The 20,521-nt window shown below is 32.8% G+C and overlaps 3 protein-coding genes across 3 annotated transcripts; all 3 read left to right on the plus strand.

Moving 5' to 3' along the window:
* Nucleotides 1–671: 671 nt before the first annotated feature.
* On the plus strand, nt 672–2,889 carry LOC130656242 (uncharacterized). The gene is made up of 3 exons (XM_057459078.1): nt 672–907; nt 1,274–1,665; nt 1,837–2,889. The coding sequence occupies exons 1-3, from the start codon at nt 719–721 to the stop codon at nt 2,084–2,086; spliced, it is 831 nt and encodes a 276-aa protein (XP_057315061.1). The 5' UTR covers nt 672–718; the 3' UTR covers nt 2,087–2,889.
* A 1,883-nt stretch (nt 2,890–4,772) lies between these two features.
* LOC130656244 (protein jagunal homolog 1-A-like) lies at nt 4,773–6,372 on the plus strand. The gene has a single exon (XM_057459079.1). It carries the CDS (start codon nt 4,810–4,812, stop codon nt 5,344–5,346), a length of 537 nt encoding a protein of 178 aa, XP_057315062.1. The 5' UTR covers nt 4,773–4,809; the 3' UTR covers nt 5,347–6,372.
* A 202-nt stretch (nt 6,373–6,574) lies between these two features.
* LOC130656241 (kinesin-like protein KIF27) lies at nt 6,575–19,595 on the plus strand. Its single transcript, XM_057459077.1, has 21 exons — nt 6,575–6,920; nt 7,371–7,512; nt 8,081–8,218; nt 8,308–8,394; nt 8,475–8,582; nt 8,961–9,090; nt 9,497–9,643; nt 9,825–9,863; nt 10,416–10,729; nt 11,022–11,102; nt 11,481–11,569; nt 11,778–12,012; nt 12,464–12,656; nt 13,911–14,382; nt 14,947–15,489; nt 15,968–16,172; nt 16,483–17,099; nt 17,537–17,825; nt 17,905–17,972; nt 18,172–18,200; nt 19,007–19,595. The coding sequence occupies exons 2-21, from the start codon at nt 7,477–7,479 to the stop codon at nt 19,018–19,020; spliced, it is 3,834 nt and encodes a 1,277-aa protein (XP_057315060.1). The 5' UTR covers nt 6,575–6,920; nt 7,371–7,476; the 3' UTR covers nt 19,021–19,595.
* Nucleotides 19,596–20,521: the final 926 nt, after the last annotated feature.

The following is a 20,521-nucleotide window of genomic DNA, read 5'->3' on the forward strand; positions in this document are numbered from 1 at the left end:
TTTAATTTTTGTTTGTGTAGTCTACGAAACATGATTGAGAGGTCCATGATTGTTAAAAAAAGTACACATCATGACCCACCATGGTTCGTGCATAACATGAAATTAACACGAACCACGATGTTAACAAACCTTTTCACGGTAATTGCTGTAAGAAATCCACCTTATTAAATTTCTTCAGCAAAATCTCAAAGTTTTTTGTATTTTTTTTTTACTTTTTTTTTATTTTTCTTGAATACAATTACATTTACAATATATTGTGTTTGGAATCTTTTTTCTCCCAAATAAGCCCTCAACCTCCTTGTTCCCTAAAAGGTCTCTTGGTTTCTGAGCTTAAAGTATGGTCGATTTTACTTGATTCTGACACCCATGGCAGAGGGTATAACTTTTTAAAGCAATATAAGTGAATTTAGGAGGAACGTCAATGTAGTGGACACTTCCCCTTTATAGCGGAATGTGGAATAGATAAATGAATTCCTGTCAGTCAAAGTAGATATTTTGTAGTTTCTGTCAGAGATTAACCAGGATAAACTCTTTGGGATTCAGCTGACATATAGAAAAATCATCAACAGTTAAAAAAGATTTGCCTTTGGTTATGTAAATTTACTGTTACCAGGAAAGGGTTAAGCACTTTATTTTGTTTGTGATGTTCAATTTTTTGCACAGGTAATTGATTTTATTTTTTATTTTTGACAGCACAAGTACACACACACACCAAAAAATGATGTTGAAACAAACATTATTTATCGTTTGTTTCATAACATTCACTTATGCACAGATGCCAAAGAAACCTCCTATACTTCCATTAACTGAAGACTTGCCTTACATAAAATGTGACGTATGTCAAAAAGCTGCCAAATCACTTTTTAAGGCTGTTCGACGTAAACGTGATGAAGTGAAGCCATTAAAGGTGTGTGGTTGAATTCTATACATATACTGAAATGAATACAGTTGTGCTAATAATTGATGACAAGATTAACAAAGCTTTTTTGTTTTGGGCAAAAAAATGAAAATTATGATACTTTTAAATTTATAAGAAAATAATTTTTTTCTGACAAGTACTGATTTTGTTCTATATATACTCACAAAACATGAAGAAAAACAAACATTTTCACTAAGAAAATAATGAAAATGCTTGTTTGCAGAGTTTCAAGTAATGTATTATAAGCCTTATTTTATTTTGTGCCCTTGATTTGATTTGAAAACATACAGTGTCAAGAAAACCTAATTCCACTTACTGTAATATACTTATGAGTATTATTTGTTTGATTCTTAGCTTGGGGAAGAGGAAATATTAGAAATTGTTGAAAAATCATGCAATCCTGACGAAGAGGTCTATGGTGAATGGATTAACAAACTTGACATTCTTGAGGTAAAAGATGGTCTAAAATTGCAGGAACATACAAAAGTGGGCAAATGTCGAGAAGAGTGCAAAACCATTGCGAGATCGTGTGATGAAACAATTGGTGATGTGGACACAGATCTAGGTGAATTACTGTGGAAGAATGATTTAAAATTAGCATCATTTATTAATGAAGTCTGTTACAGTTTGACTAGTGCTTGTAATAAACTTCAGAAAAAGTTTGTCAAAGGAAAAAGAAAGGATTTCAAGTTTGTTGAAATGACAGAAAAAGATATTGAAGCTATGAAGATGATGAGAAATATGAAGTAATGGCTCTGATTTTTTGTTTTTGTATTTGTCAAAAATCGAAACATGATAAATAAGGATGCATTAAAATGATTATGCTGAACATTCTACCTGGTGTTAAGTAGAGTGCCATTTTTTACATTAGCATTAAGAATTTCTTTTTACCTATTTAGTTTATACTTATATTTTAGGGGCAAACCAGGTATGCCTGGTTTAGAAATGTATACACCAGAAGACCTTGAAAATATGAGAGAGCAACTTGGTATAGATCCAGCCGCAGAGTCCAACTTACCGTCAGGCAAGCAAGAAGATGATACACCTCAAGAATTTCATCATACAGCACCAATAGGTTTTGTTGACACTATTAAAGCAGCAGGGTCAGACATCATTCAGAAAGTTAAATCATTTTTCGGTTATAGCACCTCAAAGTCTGAACTTTGAAATTTTTTATCTTTCACCAACATTGAAAACTGAATCTGTGCATACAGTATGGTATAAAGTTTTTGCCAATGTACATCAAACTACTGATGTAAATTTAAATGGAACAAACATTTTATTTACAACAAATCTTTAACTTTTGGTTTTTATTTTATATTTCATTTTTGTTTAATAATATTATAGGTAGAATAATACAACTAACTTTATAGCATGCATACCTAACACTTTTAAGACCAATTTTACTAAATTAGCCTAATTTTAAGCCTTAATGAAATATTTATTTTAGGATTATATTGAAGTTATTTATAACATAGAAATTTTACTGTGACGAACCAATGCATAATTTTTAGTTAGTCTTATATGGGTTACATTTATCATTTTTTCTTGTGTTAGTTTTATATCATCAGTATTTTACTGTAAAAAAGGACCAACAGGTTCTAAAAACGTTATCATCAAGAGTGATCTAGAAACAACTATTTTTTTTTCTATTATGCAAATTGACATATATTATATGCCAATTTGCATATAATGTAGGTGTTATATGGTAGAAAAAAATAATTACGAAGAAGAGCTTTATTAAAATACTGTATAATGATAATGATTTTTAATTTCTTTGTATCCCAACAGTTAACGATGCTTTGAAAGAGTTGTGTTATTTTACTGTGTGTCTTTTACACATTATATTATAATAATTTTAAATGTAGCTTTCTATAGCATTCATATTGGTTATCACTTTAGTTAAGGCATTTGTGAGGTTTGTTATTTTTGTTCTTTCCTAACTAAGCATGAAAATATCAGCTCGAATACGTAAATAATGATTTGTCTGTTATGTGTACAGCATGTTTTCCTATATTATACCACACTGAGGTAATACTAGCACCGACATCAATGATTTGAAACTAAGCAACCAAAACCTTAGTTGTAAAAAGATTTATGCCTATGAAAAAATATTAAAGTCATAAACTTTTTTTTAGATTAAAACAATAGTGTTTCTTATATGGCGAATTATGCTGTAGATGCAGAATTATTCTCTGAACATGCTTTAAAATTGATCAAAAACCAAAATACTGAAGAACTGATTGACATAGTAAAAGAATTGAACATATGTGGCAATGCACAACTTATTAAGCATCAGAAGTTTGCAGAATATTGTTTGAAGGATATAATTCAAATCATTCAAGACAAAACTGTTGAAAAAGATCGATGGCCCTTCACCTGTTTATTGTGGTCTGCACTTAATATTGTATCTGCCACACCAATCGTACGTAAGGTGATATGGAAAGAAAAAACAGTTTTACTCTCTTTGTCAAAATCTATAGAACATTCTTTAAAAAAAGATCTTAAAACATTTCAAAAAGTTGCAGCAAATTTTTTGTCAGTGATGCTTGTTTGTGCCCCGATGTCATTTTTTCAGCAGATGGCAGAGTTTGGGATTATTTCACAGTTGCTTGATATTTTAAAAAATAAAGTTTTTGCTGAGGAGACTTTAAAATCTGTTGTTTGTTGTTTTGGTTTGCTCTGTGATGGTACAGATTTATGTAAACAACAGTTAATTGAGTTAAAAGTTGCAGATGCAGTACTGAAAATGGGTGAAATCCATGCTTTAAATGATGACGATTTCAGTCATCTAGCAGCAATGACCTATGATGATCTTTCTATGTTAAAAGTTGATGGATCTATAGGTAGACAAAAATTCATCAAAACACAGCTGGATGAAACAATGTTTTGTTCTAATCCAACGTGTTCAACTCTTCAAAAAGATGTGAAATTTAAAAAGTGTTCTCTGTGCAAAATGACTTTTTATTGCTCAAAATCTTGTCAAGTACAACACTGGAGAAGCATGCACCATAAAAATTGTCCAGGGAAGTAAAAATATTTATCTCACAGTGTTAAAGGGTAGAACAGTTTTTTGTATATGACATTTTATATATTTATATTAATGCAATTTCTGACCAACCTTATGCTTTCACCATAAAGTGTTCATTCTTCTGAAAACAGCAATAAGAATGCTTAAAGGAAGATAACAATTCTTAACTTTAATGCTTTTTTACTACAACTACTATTTTGCTTTATGTGTATGGTCCATAATAGTTGAATGAAATGGTAGGTCTATAAAGAAACATTTTTTATGTGTTTTGAATCCCAACAGAATTTGCATTTTTGCAGTTGCTATTTCATTTTGTGCTACAAAGAAATATTTTAAATTATATTTTTTATTGTACATAGTTGTCTTAATTTTTATATTTCCTTGAAAATAAACACCATTTTTTATGCCAGAAAGTAGAAGTTTGTTAAACAGTTGCTATCAAGAAATAAAGGCATAATAAATCTTCTAGTCACAAAGCTTTGTAGATGTTAAAATTCACAGTAACATAGTCACTTTATAATTTTTTAAAGCAGAAATTTAAACCACTCAGTACAAATGCTTAAGAGTTTCCTTATAATTTCTACAACCTCGGTAGATTGCTTTTCCCTTCAGAGGACTGAATTTTGCACTTTTTATAAGACATGCACCGTTTTTAAAGTGAATTATATCTTCAGCTAAGTTGTGTTTTTTATAAATCTTTTGTACTGTGTATAGAATATATTTTTTTTATAATGTAGTTAAATTTTTTCTTAATGATTTGTGTTTTAGTTCAGTACAATAAGTATCTATTATCAAAAACAAGTTACATACATGTATTGCCTAATAATCACAACTGATTTTCTCTAGAATAAGATTAAAAATGGCTTCCAGAGCAGGACCAAGAGCAGCAGGGACAGATGGCTCGGACTTCTCTCATCGTGAGAAAATTGTCAATCACTACAAAGTGAGTGCAGACCTGAAAAAAAGTGTTCAGAAATGCTTGATTCCTCACATGCTGATTGCAGTGCTTTATGTAGCAAAACAAGTAGCTGTATTCCTGGGATCAACCTATTTTCAACATTTAGTGTACTGGGAACAGATCTGGCTGATCAGTGGATTTTGTGCATTTATTGCGTTTGGTGGAATGCCAAAAAACGACATGAAGCGACTGTGGGTGTATATCATTGGTAATTTGTTTTTTGGCTTAATACCATTGTTTCTTGGTGCGCTTGAATTAGTTAACCAAGTCCAAATTGATTTTAAAGATGTTAAGAAAGTTCCGGTAACATGGAAAAATTCGCCAATGAAAATGGCAATGATAGCTGTGTGTATTTCTTGGCAAGTTTCAGGTCTAGTTCAAGGGTTTCGACTTCTTAACACATGGAAATCAATGAGTGGCAAAAAGAAGGAGAGTTAAAAGCATATAATTCACAAACCATTATACAAATTTATATGTGAATAGGACAAATATACACTGTTTTGTTGTTGTTGTTTTCTGTTTGACTCTTGGATAAAAAAAATGTGTGATGGAATTTTTATTACATATAACAAAATATTAACGTTATTATTTATTAAAGTCTTTAAAAGTCGAACCTTACAAGATTATTGACTTTATCTTTAGGATCTAGTATTATAAATAGTGCCTTTGCCACCAATTTACTGTTAAGAGTTTGCCACACTATTGTTAAAGAAATCATTACCACAGTAATTAGGGGTTGAAGGGTGGGGGAGGGCATTAGAAATAATTTTGTTTTTGGGAGCTTCTTTAGGTAGTGCCACACAAAATGTTTTGATTTGCTATTATATTCTTTCTTTTTCTCCATGGCAAACTTTCTTCTATGTTGTTTATGTTTAAAATCCAGAGTATCTAGCAAAAAACGGGTTTTTTAACTTTTTTATATATATTTTAAACCCACTTATTCTGGACTTTAAAATTAGATATATCAAATCGGAATGAGAGTCTAAATTAGCATTAAGCTCCTGATAAAAGCGGTTTTGTTAGTTATTTTTGTGGCACTCCCTAATGACACTGGAAACATGTTACATTCATTCAAGAATAAGGTGTAAAATACTTTTCTAATTGTCACTGCAATAAAAGGCAAAGAAAGCACAATTATTTTTGCATAACATTTTGTTATTTTGCTCAACATTTTCTAAAAGTAACATACCATGCAATTTCGAAGCAGTACCAATCGAATTTAATTAAAACCTCTTTAACCAAGTGTATATGCATCATATTACAGATTTCCGAAATGTACTGTTGCTATGAAGTAAAATATAAACGTATTTATATGTTGTATATGTGGAACATTAGATAATTTTATTTGTATTATTAGGGACTAGGTTATTTTGCTGACTCAAGTTATTTGTTTTTAAGATTTCAACAATGTATTGTCCATAGTTCTGTTTTTCTAATTTGAAAAAATGCAAGTAGATCAGCTGATTTCCATATGATCAGTGTGTGTCAATATTGTTAAAAAAATATTTTGACACTTTAATGGTTAATGTGGTGATTTTTTAATTTTGTGTTTTAAAAATTGACTGTGACATTCCTTAACAATGTTAAAAAAAGAGTATGTGCGTAATTTTTCCATTCCTGATTTATTTAATTTTCAATATTCATGGATTTATTGAAGGCTTGTTGGATGTTGATTTTGGGATTAGTTGTAGTTGAAAATAAGGCAACTGACTCATGAAAATCAATTCCCAGAATACTACAACATTATTGCTGAACTACACAATTTTACACAAATACACAATTTTACACACCATGGTGTGTTTGTATGAGCTTTTACCTAATGTTTGTTTGTTTAGGTGTATCTTAGTACCAGTTAATAACTAAAATTAGTTAGGTTTATAATGTTCTGGTATAACTAAATTAGTGTGATTGTAGAAATAAAGAATAATTTATGGCACCAAGAAAAGACACTGCATCGGCTTTGTGACATTGTCATGAAAATACAAAATCACATTAGTGTTTTTGACTTTAAGGTATTTATTATACTTGATATTATTTTTGGCTTGTTTAATTTTTTATTTAATTTGAATGGAAGGGAGATTATATTATTTGAAAAGGAGAGTCTGTCCCATTTACATAAAAATAGTCAAGACTGATTTCCTGGATAAAATAGAGCAGAGGGTAGAACAAAGAATGTGCAGAATTTAGAAGTAGACTTTGTTTGTTACATACTGCTCAGGTTGTAAAAATTAATTTAGTTTGGTAATTTGAGAAGAATAGAACAAAATAAGAAAGTAAATATTTAGATTTGTAAATATTTTATGGAAGCCTAGAAAAGGCATGTGCATGCATCTTAAAGCATAGGTTAGACATTAAACTGAGCATGAATATTTATAAAGAAAACTGCTTTCTAGGAGTTGCACATTTCGTTGTATGTTTTCTGTTAATTTATTGTTATTTTTATTTTATTCTTCTATATACAGATCGACAAATACTGGATTACCTAGTCTGAACTGGAATGTAAACAATGTATTTACAGCTTATGCAACAGCCATCAATATAAGAACTGGGAAACAGAAGTATAAAATCATGTTAACAGAAGTACCGATACAGGTTGCGGTTAGGGTACGTTGTATTTCATTTAATAAAATGTGCTTTTATCTTGTGTTTGTTTATGTTATCTCAACAAAATATTTGATTACTCAACTGTATTTTTATCTTGTCATACTGCTGTGTAGGGGTGTAATCCAGCATTCTCAATAGCCGTTAGACAACTATTTTCCAATTGGAGTTTATCCTAAATTTTTCAATTCATTACGGAAGCTAATATTTACTCCAAAGTTATGGGACTTAGATTTTATGAAGGAAAAGGATTTCATTAATACCTCAAACCATTTTGCTAAAATTCCCATTTGATATTTAATGGCAATTTTTCAATTTTTGGATTTGATTACACCCTGTGTGTCCACAGTGTCATCAAAGTAGTTTTGTGTTAACCTTTATATCAGTGGGCGTCTATCAAATGTTATATTTAAAAGAATAGCTTAATGCAATTACAAGAAATTTGAAATCAACAATGATGCCAAAAATTAACCTGACTTTAAACTTTTAGGAGATTTTTTTAACAAAAGAAGGTTGTCGAAAGGTGAGGACCTACCAAAGCTAAACTAATTATTGTATATTTTACTTTTAGGTCAGGCCATTGGTTGGTGATGAGATACATTTGAATCAAGATGCTTGCCTGTATTGTGATCCTAATAAACCTCAAATCAGCATTGGAAAAGATCGTTGTTTCTCATTTGATTATGTGTTTGAACAGGCTACATCACAGGTAAAATCTTTTTGTTACAGCAGTAGTCTTTAAATAGAACTTGAAATTTTATTTTGGTTGGGATAATCTTAAGTGTGTTCTGTTTTTAGACTGCAGTTTATAGTGATTGCGTCAAAGCTCTTATTTCATCATTTTTTGATGGGTACAACTGCACTGTGTTTGCGTATGGCCAAACAGTATGTCCCAATTATTTGTATAGTTGTTCAATTAAAGTTAAACATGTTTTCATTTTTGTAACCAAACTTTTCTGTTCCAGGGCTCAGGTAAAACGTATACAATGGGAACTGGAAATTGTGTGTATTTAGATGAAGAAGAACGTGGTATTATACCTCGAGCTGTTTCCGATATATTTGAACGTATTAACGTAAGCATAGTTGATATATTTTGTAGTTTTCGAAGACTGAAGTATTCATGTTTTTTGTTTTTATTGTTTTTGACTTATTCACGGTTGAAGAAGCACTTTAGTGAAGAACTTTATACAAGTTGTTATCTACCACAAAATATTCAACTTAATATAGTAAGAAATGATAAAAGTAATTAGATCTTTAGATTTGGCTGATAGGGATTAATGTTGTAAGATACCAAAATGAAGCAATAGAAGCAAGGCTATAACTTTCACTCACAAATCTCGAAGGAGGGCTCAGTAGAAAGGGGATGGGATTAAAACAACGCACAACAGTATTATTCAAAATTTTGCAGGTGTGCTCACAAAGTAGTTTGCTATACCAGGAATTTCTTTTAGGAACTTGAAGGTCGAGTAATATGCAAACTTCGAGTGTGTTTTATTGAAGTCTATCGTGAAGAGACAACAGATTTGTTGGAAAACTCGACGAAGAATCTTCAAATAAGAGATGATGAAGCTGGAAACACAGGTTCTTAGTTTTGCTGTGACGTAATTCATCGTTGTTTCGTTTTATGTTAGCTAGTGTAGAAATCCTCAACTTGTTTCTGCATGATTATGCTGTAGAAGAAGGTTTTAACTGTTTCAACATAGGTAAAGAAAAAAGGATTGATCCAGCTTCAGATATACTACGTATAGGTTAAATGTTTGCTACCATTATTCATATCACTACGTAGCCACATCATTGAGAATAATAAAAACACAGAAATAGATAAAATTTTAAGAGAAATACAAAATGGCGTATAAGATAGTTTTATGAGTCTGGATTTGCTCTTTATCCTGTTTAAAATTGTCATTGTGTTTTTTGTTTTGGAATTATTTACTTGCCATTAATTTTTTTCATGAAACTTCATTACTGCGGATCTTTCATGTTTTAGTTGTTGTTGGTGCTTGTGAAGAATCAGCAGAAAGTATGGAAGACGTCTTGAACTTGTTGGATGCTGGGACTGCAATGCGTCATGTGGGCTCCACAAATATGAACAACGTATCAAGCCGATCACATTGTATTTTTACATTGATACTAGGTATTTAATTTAAGTTATGTTTTATTTTTAGTTTTAACAGACTTTTTAACAGTAAAGCTTGCTATCAAATGTGACCCTAGTTGTGTTAGCGAAAAACTACAACTAAAACTAAAATATTCTCTGATAAATCATTTTCATGGAGTACGCATTGCTTGGATACCATTTTTTATTTACTTTACAGACCAGTATCAAGTGGTTGAAACTGATTCTTCACACAGCGGTAAGTTTATATCAAAGTATCAATGAACTCGAGCAGTTTTAGCTTTGAAAACAGATGGCGCGTGGTCTAGTGGTTATGAAGTGCGCTTCGCAATGACAAGGTCCGTGGTTCGGCATGTTAGTGCTTTTACCCTTACGGGAAAACCCATTCCATGTGAGGGAAACTGGGTAGACAATGCCTGTTAATACCTAATGTATACATTCAGAACACAGGACTCACGTTGATAACAGTGTTTCCAACACTGGAGGTCATGAAGGAATAATGCAATGAATTATGGGTTCAGTGAATTACGTCATCGTTAATATCTCTAAGCAAAACACTGACAGATTGAACACAAAAACTAAATAACCAGTTTGCATGGTAGTAAAACGGTGGAAATATTTCTAGCCACTTCATAAACAGTTGGTCTAATCACAATCATTGAAAAACATGTTTATTATACATTGTTTTCAAATAGTTTTTATAATATATGAATTTAGTTAACTACAACTTTATACTGAGGACGTTGCATTGTGATTTCCTTGTCAATGAAACTTACTAACAATTATATAGGAAACGTGTTATCGTCTCGATTTCATTTTGTTGATCTCGCTGGTTCAGAACGTGCACACCGTACTGGCAATCAAGGCGATAGATTTAAAGAATCCGTCTCGATCAACACCGGTCTGCTTGCACTAGGTAACGTTATAAGTGCACTGTCAGACAACAAGAGAAAAAATCAGCACGTTCCTTACAGACAAAGTAAATTAACTCGACTGCTGAAAGACTCATTAGGAGGTAACAGTAGAACTGTGATGATTACCTGCCTCTCACCTGCATTGGCTGACCTGGATGAGAATATCAACTCCCTTAAATATTCTACCCGCGTAAGTTATATGTTTGTTCCAGTTGGTAGTTTAATGATCACGTGACAAGAGCGATGAGAGTTAAGTAGTACCTAGGCTCGAAAGGATTTATTTTTAAGTTTCATAGTGATGTGATAAGGACTAGGGGGAGAAAAAATGCAACTGATACCTTTGGCCAATGGTCAAATATCCAGCCAATCTATGTTGTAAATGATTTGATTTTAGCTGCATGTAAACAGTAAAAAACAGTTTGTTGAAATTCTTTGTTGTCCTTTCTCTACTTATTCTTGTTTTGTTTTTCTTTAATATCCAGGCTAATTCTATAAGAAACAAACCTGTTGTTAACTGGGATATGGAGTCATCAAAGGTTTCCCGGATGGAAAGCGAAATTCAGGTAAGACAGGGTTCTCCAATTACCCCATACAAAGTTCCGACCCCGATTATATAAAAACAGGACTATAAGTTCACCTTTGCAATGGATCAATGAAGGAACTAGGGTACCTAGAAAAGTAAAAATAAAGCATTTTATGTACAAACGATGTGTTAAAATATTTTAGAAAGTAATGATTGGGAAGGGAATGTAGTATAACAAGAAAGTATATAAATTACGAAACCGAGACAGACATTATAAAAATAGCGTTCATGTATCTTGGAGTATGGACTTTTAATAAAAGTACTTTTCATCTTAGTTTGAATAATATTTAAACTTCCGTTATTATCGGCCACACCTTTCTAATTTAAAACTTATTTGCATGTATAATTTTTATTTTAGGCTCTAAGAGGTCAGTTACAAAGACGTATTTCTGATCAATCGAAATATGGTTTGCAAAGAATAAATGATCTTGAATTGGTGAATGAGAAGTAAGTTAATACTTTTGTTATTTGTATTGCCATGGTGTTCTAGGCGTCATCAATTGTTGATTTTGTCGCCGTCGTCGTTATTGTTTTTTTGGCGTCTTTGTTATTACCCTCGTCGTCGTCATTGTTGTCGTTGTCGTCGTGTTCGTCGTCATTGTTATTTTTTGGCGCTGGTGATGTGTTTGTTAACGTTGCTTCTCTCTTTTATAAGACACGAAGTAGAAGAAAACAAATACCTTCAAAGTCTACATGAAGTTAATACACTATTTCAAATGATCGAGGCCACGTCGACTCTACCACCTCAACTGGTTGCAGATATCAAAACATGGCGATATAAATGGGAAAAACATCAATTTGATCGACCAGTTTCAGCTCCGTCGAGAGCATCAGCTCTGAGGCGACCACAGAATGATATTGTTGAGAATTTAAGAAACGAGTTACAAAAGGTTAAAGAAACCATGTTTTGGTAGATTTGAATTTGACACTGAATCTAAATTTAAATAAATATCTATTTGAGCGCTTGCTGTGCTTTAAATGCATTAGGACACCCTTCGCAGTACTCTCTTGGAAAGCAGTGCCAATAGGAACTGAAGAGGCTATCCTGGTGAATTTTGTAGTTGAATAGAACAGTTTATTTTTCACTCGATTTAATGTCACGGACGGGCAAATCCATAATTTTGTTTTCGGTAGGACAGTATATTGACGGCATTTTAACGTTGCAATGTGTAACACAAACTATTGAGTTGTCGTAGTTGTAATCGTTAGTGTTTTGCGTTTAATTCTCGCGAAAATGTGACCCGTTAAAGTGGATCGAATATTCAGGGTTCAGGAGCTTACAAGATGTCCGTAATTCGTTTTACTTTATTTTTTGCTTTTATTAACTCGAATTTCCTTTAGTGCAAAGAGCAGTTGTGTTTGATGGAGATCAACAACCAAGATGTGGAAGAGTTGCGCCAGGAAGTAATTGCGTTTGGTGAGGAGAATGCAAGGCTAAGGTTGGGTATGGATGTAGCTCAGAACAACGAAAGCGCTCTCACAGAACGGATATTTGAACAGCAGATGATCATACAACAATTAAGAAGGTCTAGAGGTAGGTTTGTCTTGTATATTGTGGGAATCGCATGCCTGTTTTTTATATTAGTGGCGTACACGAAATCCGTCGCGTTCGAAGACGAAAGTGTTATATCGGCGTAACCATACAATCGCCTCATTGAATCTTTAACTAGACTTGACAATATATTAATACATATTGCATTAATAGCGAAAAATTTCGGCATGACAAAATTTCGACCAAAATGATTGCCTAATTTTTTTTTCACCCAAAGTACTAAAATGCCCAAACCTTGTCACACCTAAATTTTTGCCAATGACTATTTTTACATCTACTTTCTTTCACCATATTGTATGAAATTGTATTTCATATAAACTTTTATATAAACTCATTTTTTTTATGCGCCAAACATATTTGTTCCTAAAATCCACGTTTTTAATCATTATCCAAATTATGATGAAGAATGTTAGGTATTTGTGATATTCTAAGAATGTGGGACAGCATACTGATTATGACTGAATAATCTGCCCTTATCTTCTCAGTTTAATTTTTGCCATCATACACGCCATCATGCACGCCATCATACACGCCATCATGCACGCCGAGCCCGAGATTTACGGGAAGTCGCGCGTTTTCGGTTGCCGGCGATTAAACTTCTTTCATTCGGCGTCTCATCAAAAATAAAAACATTTTTGAAAACTACAAGTCTCATGGGTTTTAGTGGTGAAAAACTAATTTTAAAAATCGTTCGGAAAATGAGTTTACTCCCTGGGTACTTTTTTACGCCACTTCGCGATGTTCTAGCAACTTTCGACATTTTTTTTTAGTTATCTTCTATTTAAATTAAAACAAAGGTTTAACTTAACCTAAAAAAGAGCTTCATGTTTCTTTTGTTTTCTCAAAATGGTGTTTCAGAAGCTGCTCATTCTTTTTCTGATGTCCAACATATTTTATCTAAAAGGTGTAGTGCCGAATTTGCGTGCTCTTCGCCAAGAGAGAATGTTTTAATTAATTTTTCTTTTTTAATATTTCATTATCTTTTCATCTCTAAGACGCGTTTATCTTGATGTAAAAAAAGTTCGTTATCTTTGAAAAAAGAATCTTTTTAACGAAAGCGTTATATTATTTAATATCTGTTTTATTTTTCATGTATATAATCTTTTTTTTTCATTTATGATTTTCTTTTATCTTTTTTATTTTTGATGATTTTTTTTCTTCTTCTTTTTACTATCACAGTTTTACCTAGCAAAATTTTCTAAACTAATATTCTATTTTTTTTCCTTCTCAATCTAGGCTCTTCCAGGCAAGCGTTTCTAGACGAAAAGCCTCGCGTTGAAAAATTACCACCGATGACACCTCAAGATCGAGTTCTTCAAAACTTTCGAGTGAAAAGTGAAATGCTCATGTCACAGATCGACGACATGGATGTTGTTGAACATGATGACGACATTAGTTCAGATGAAGATGGGGATGATGACGTCAAAAAAGAAATTCACGCTAAGGAATCTAAATCGCGCCAGAAGAAATTTGTATCACATATACCAATACTAGAACGCACGCGTGCAGACTCAGGGAATCACCCTTTGCGTTCCCGAAAATTCAAATCGCGTCCGAAGTTACCGATGTTGGACTTGAATGGGGTTGAGAGCGATACACTTGCGAAGCTTGAAACAAGTAGAGACACGGCGCGCCATGAAGTGAAAAACGCTGAAATGAATGTGCGAGAATTTACTAATCGGTTGAAAGAGATGGAGAATAATATACAGTAAGAAATTTCGTTGTTTCTTTGTACGTAAGATTTTGGAATGTAGAGCGAAACCTACCTAAAGCGAACAACTGCAGCTCCTTGTCATGTTAGAGATGTTTCTAGAGAAGTTTGGTATAAGATTTGAAACTTTTATCAAATCAGGCCTTAAGGAATACAAATGAGAGGTCTCTTTTGACGGTAAAAGTTCATCAGAAAAAAAATTACGGCAGGAATAAATACTATAAATGTTTTAAAAAAAGACAATAATATAGGTCATAACGTCTTCCTAAAATGTCCTATGGAGATTATTTTGGGCTAAACTGTCAAAACAAGACCTGACAGATTGTCTACTTTATTTGTCTGCTTTGGAAAAAGCTTTATGGAGGTTCCGCTTTACAAGATGCCCTCTTCTAGAAGATTCCACAGAACATTTAATTGTGTCTTTGTTGTTTGAGCCGTTTCGCTTTTTATCGACATTCATTGTTATATCAAAACCTATCGTTATATCGACGTCAATGTTGACGCGTTTATTTTATTCGACTTATCGTTTTGTGTATTGATCTTATCATTTTTTTCAATTAGACAAAAGGAAGGCTTAATCCTTGAGTTGGAAAGAAGTGAACAAGAAGCTCGAGCAACGAACTACACTTATAAAGAAAAGCTCACTAGACTGGAGAAAGAATATGAAAAATCAAAACGTGAACTCGAAGAAGCTCAAGCTAAATTAAACCAAAGCGAGAAGAGCAACAATAAAGACACAACGCAGAAGAGTAAACTCGAAAGTGACTACAAGAAGAAACTTAAAAACATGCAGAAGAGGTATGATGATTTAAAACAAAAGGAGACGATCTCAAACCGGATTTCCTCGTTTCAGCAGAATAACGAGAAGAAAGTGAAAGATCTTGAAGCGTGGATATCCCGCATGAAGAATCAACACAACGAATTAGAACGCAAATTGAGAAGTGAAGGCGACAAGAAGAGCAAGTTCGAACAAGAGTTGCGAAAAAATGAAATTCGAATCAAGGAGTTGGAACATAAGACAGATCAGCAACAGAAATTATTGAAACGCAAAAATGAAGAGGTTGTAGCGGCGCAAAGGAAATTGAGAACCAGTGCTGGGTCAGAGTAAGAACTTTCTTCATGTATCTTCATTGCTTGCAGGATTTAATAGTGTGAAAAGATTAAAATGCACTTTCGGAAAAAAAAACACTTGAAACGAATTTAAAATGTGTGTCTCTTTCCCTGTCGAAATTATATTTTATACGTATTTGTTTAACTGGTTATTGGTCGCGATTACTAATCCCAGGCTTCTAAATTTTGTGTGAACACTCTATGATTTGAAGTCTGCATATCCCACCAAATTAAGAGGGCTGGAACGAACAAATCAGTGCCATAAATGTTTATGCAATTTAATTTATGATATTTTTAATGTGACCTAATTTATGCAGAATCTAATAATTTATGCATAATCTAATAATTTATGCAGAGAATCTTGAAATGCGAATTACATAGCACAATTTTTAAAATGAGAGAGCTCTACAACATATAGTTCAACATCATCTCTTTTGCATCTTTAAGGTATTTTCTTTGTTTTGTTTTACAGCTCAAAGTCGAACGATCACTTAGAAAAGAAGAAACAGTGGATTGATGCGGAGATTGAGAAAATCTTAGCACGGCAAAAAGATATCGATATGTTAGAAGCAGAACTGCGTGAACGTGATCGAAGTTTAAAGAAGAAAGAAGAACTCAAGACAGAGAGAGATCAACTTGAAGTCAAGAAAACCAAATCTAGCATCAGCATATCAAAAGTATAAATTTTAGTATGTTTAAATTTTAGATAGGTAACCCTATTGCCTTGAATGAGCTTGGTGCTCAATAAATTTAAAGATTTCAAAAGGAAAACGGGAAGACTTATTCTTTTTTTTAAGCAATCGTTATCCGTGTTTCTTTACGTTTACTTTCAAATTTTTACATGTATGTGAAATACAGGAGGGGATGTTTTCCTCATTTGATGTTAAATCTAACGATTCTCTCTTTAATCAAATGAGGACTTCGACGGTCATTGAATAACACGCTATAAAAGTTCCGCCATTTTGATTATTTTACTTGTTTATTCAGAGCATCATGAAGCTTTCCGTACAAATGGAAAATGTCGACGAGCAAATACAGCAGCTACAACAAAAAGATAAATTCAGCACAGATTTAAAAAAACTAGAAAAAGTCAAAGAAGACTTGACCGTGCAAAAAACAGAACTTGAAAACACTATCCAAGATGGTGGACTCGCGCCGCACGAACAGAGAAGATTAATCGAGTTGGGAGAGGCCATCGAGGCAGTGGATGAAGCAATTTCATTCAAGAATGATTTAATATCTAATAAACAGTCCTGTTTGGATGAACAGGACATAGATTATCAGAAAAATATAGACCACTTGTTGAACGATATGGGCGAACTTTCAATAGACGAATATAAGCACTTATTGGGAAAGTTGTTTTTGAAAATAATCGAGTTAAAAAAGAGTCATGAGGAAGCCGATGAGCATCGCTACCATTTTGAAGTGAAAGTTTCAGAGCAAGAGAGATCTTTACATGACATGCAACACATGTTACAAGTTGTGGAAGCGAGACACGAAAAACAATTTATAGACCAAAATAGCAAGTATGAACAAGAAATCCAATTTTTGATGTCTCAATTGAGAATGATGGAGAACGAGTTCGCAGCGAGAGAAAGTAACATGTAAGTATGAAGGGTAGGAATAAGCGAAGCAATCAAGTGGAAGAAAGTACGGTCATGTTTTTTATATCTCGGCTGCCGTTAATTTACTTGCAAAGTTTTTATTTCGCTTTTATTAGGTTTCTATCGTCTCAATGTTGGATTGAATAAGCTTTTTTAAATCCAATAAAACAATACAATGTGAACAAGGCATTGGAGAAACATGACTGTCTTTCTAAGAATAAAATTTACCCAATAAATCATTTTTTAAATTCAATAAACCTAAAAAAAGTAGACAATTCAAAATCAGTAATTTTTACGTTGACTCCGGTTCAACGCTGACTATTTTACGCCATATTTTCACTATTTACGACATATTTCTACTTTTTACACCGGTTTGCAAAGAAAATGTTTCAGATAGTATACATGCACGCCTCTATCTTTTATATTTAACCTCTTAGACTCAGCGCATCGGAAAAGAAAGTCATTAATTTGGAAAAAGAACTTTACTACTACAAAATCAAATCACGCAAATACAAAGACCATTTGAGGGATTTTACAACAAACGTTTCAATGGAAACCAATGGTGATCTCGACGGTGGTGAAAGAAAGACAAGTGCGAGTCACAAACGTACGGAAGCTGGTGACGAATTGCGTTTACCACCTGTTAAAAATATATCAAAGCCAGAAAAACAGGAGAAAAGGTATTCGCTTGATCAACAGGCTTTAGATGAACATCGGAGACTGCAGGTAATTTTTTAAGTGGTTGTGCTTACATTTGTAATTTTTCAATTTTATTTTGACAATAAAGATGACTTCCTTTCCACAGGAAATATTTGAGAGCAGACCTTTATCCAGTTCTGACAGAGCGCGATCTTCAAAGAAAAACAAAGAAAGGTAATCACATTAAGGATTTATTATTACTGAGTGTAAAATCAGTAGGGTGTTCAGTGGAAGGGAGATTGTGATTATGTCACGTTGATTCTTCCCATGGGTTCCAATGAAGCGGCTGCAGTTAAATGTATTGAACTTGGAGTGAAACAGTTTAGGAAGACGAAGGTATAATGTATTCTAACTTTTATTTTTTTTCATGTAGGCGAAGACATACAGAAGAAATATACGCCGGTAAGTTATTTATGAAATAAAATAAATGAGAAATGTCTAAATATGAAATGCAGAGAGGCCTGTAAACGTTCACATGAAACAGGGGTGGTTAAGATGACACTAAAAATAAACCATGATTATTACATAAAAAGTGACCCGTGATAAACGATAAATCCGAATCAGTACATAAGAGAGAGGGCAGCGAAATTTTACAAGGAAGAAAGCCTGTGAAATTCACATTAAAGAGAGGCTCGTTAACATCACGTATAAGATAGACCTGTGAAGATATGTTTGCTCACGTTTTAAAATATGTTACAGTTTAAAAGTATATATAACCACAATCTTCAGGGTGCTCGTTCCGTCAGGAGTGTCAAAAATTGTTAGAAAGTTTAAAAATATAGGTAAATTGTCAGAAAAATATGGTCTTTTCCATGAAATGCCAGAAAAATTCGGTCATTTCAATAAATATCAGGGAAAGGTCAGAAATTTTAGGTTTAGATGATCAATCAGAACTTTCTTCATTTACCGAAATATTGACAAAGATTTGGATTTTGGAAATGTTCCAAAAGATTTACCAATCCCTTCTATCAATATTTTTGTTATCAAATTTACATTATTTAAGGTATTCCATTGTCTTTGCTAAACAAATTTTAAGAAACAGCCAATGACGAGCAAGGGGACGCTTTTTAATTTGAAATATTACTGTTTGTTGAATGAAATTGATATTCGTAAAATAACAATGTTTGGTAATGATATGTGCATATATTCTGTGGTGTTTCAATTTGATCGAAATATGTCTATTGATATTCGAATGTATTGATTTCTAGATTCGATCGAATGACGAAACGAACGATGCACGATGAAAAAACTGTTGATAATTTATTTATTTATAAATTTGTGCAAATTATGTCTGCTACTACACTCTCGTACCCAAATCTCAAATCTGTCTTTTATATCATGTTAGAGATTCATGTCTGTGATATGGATGGATGTGACCCTTCTTATGCTCTCCGCCACAATGTTAAAACTGAAACTGCATTTTGAACGAACGTAATGGTAAAATATAGATGATTTTTGTGCTGATAAAAAAAACGAGAAATGTTTCACAATCTCAGGCGAAGGGTTACAACAAACAAACAGCAAAGAAAGATGACTTGCTCTGTGGAAATTAGTTATTTCATTAGGCGTTGTACTGACTTTTAATTTTTATTTTTCTGTTTAATTTTTAAGATGATATACATATGTTTGTTAACATTTTTTTATTACATGAATAACCTGCTTCATGTTCAGGTAGTTTCAGGACGTCAAAGACGTTGTTTTGTATAATTTGTTTGTGAAACAAGCTGTAAAATTCGTATTTTTTAAACATAATATTTATAAAAATATGTTGCCATGAAAAGTAAAGAACGCGATTGATCTGTTTGTCTATCTTCAAACCTCGCTGCCATTGTGATAACCCGAATAACCGCCCAAGCATTCGGCAACAGTGTCAAAGAAGCCACGCAAAGAAGAAAAAACTATAAAAATTCTATTTACGTCTGCGAATTATGTGACATTAAATTTTTTTATTTCTTCTAACCAGAAAAACGTAAGAAACCTATAAAAAACTGCTGGCATTTACTTCTTACAAATGACTTAACGGCCAACCTTGTATCCAGAACTTTCTGTCTTGCCCCCGGCCTTGGCGCTTATTGACATGATATACAAACAGGGCCTGGAATCGAGGTCGTTTTTAGCCTGAAATTCCTGCATGATATTCATGATATTAGAGAATATTTTTAGAAAAAGATAAGCGTACCAGAGAACCAAGGGGTTGGGGGGAGTGAGGGTTAAAAGGATGTATTGTGCCCTTAAGCTTGGTTCCCACTGTGGTTTAACTTGGGTTTAAATATAAAACCTAACAGGTTTTAAATGTGTTTTAAAAATTAAAATAAACCCTGAACATTCCCACTGTGCTTTAAAAGCAAAAACATGTAGCGTTTCTCTCTTGGTACCCTTTGTGTGATTTATCAAAAATCACTGGATATTGGCGAATAAGTACGCTAAGATTCTCTTCCTGTACCAAACTAAGTTTTTTTTCTGCCATTTTTTATTCCCTTTTCTGTGTTAACGTGAAAATGCGCAAATGTGCCCTAAAATCGTTGAAAACTCCTTCGGCATTTATCGGCGCCTTTGAACTTTAAACCACAATATCGAAATTTTTTGATCTAAGGTTTTATTTTATCTGTGGTTTAAACAGGTTTTATGGCAAAAATTTTAAAACACAAACACGTTCACATTATGGTTTAACTTTAAAATCTTATTTAAAACATACTTAAAACACACTTAAACCACAGTGGGAA

Source organism: Hydractinia symbiolongicarpus, chromosome 9 (genome assembly GCF_029227915.1).
Source record: "Hydractinia symbiolongicarpus strain clone_291-10 chromosome 9, HSymV2.1, whole genome shotgun sequence".
Taxonomy (NCBI): Eukaryota; Metazoa; Cnidaria; class Hydrozoa; order Anthoathecata; family Hydractiniidae; genus Hydractinia; species Hydractinia symbiolongicarpus.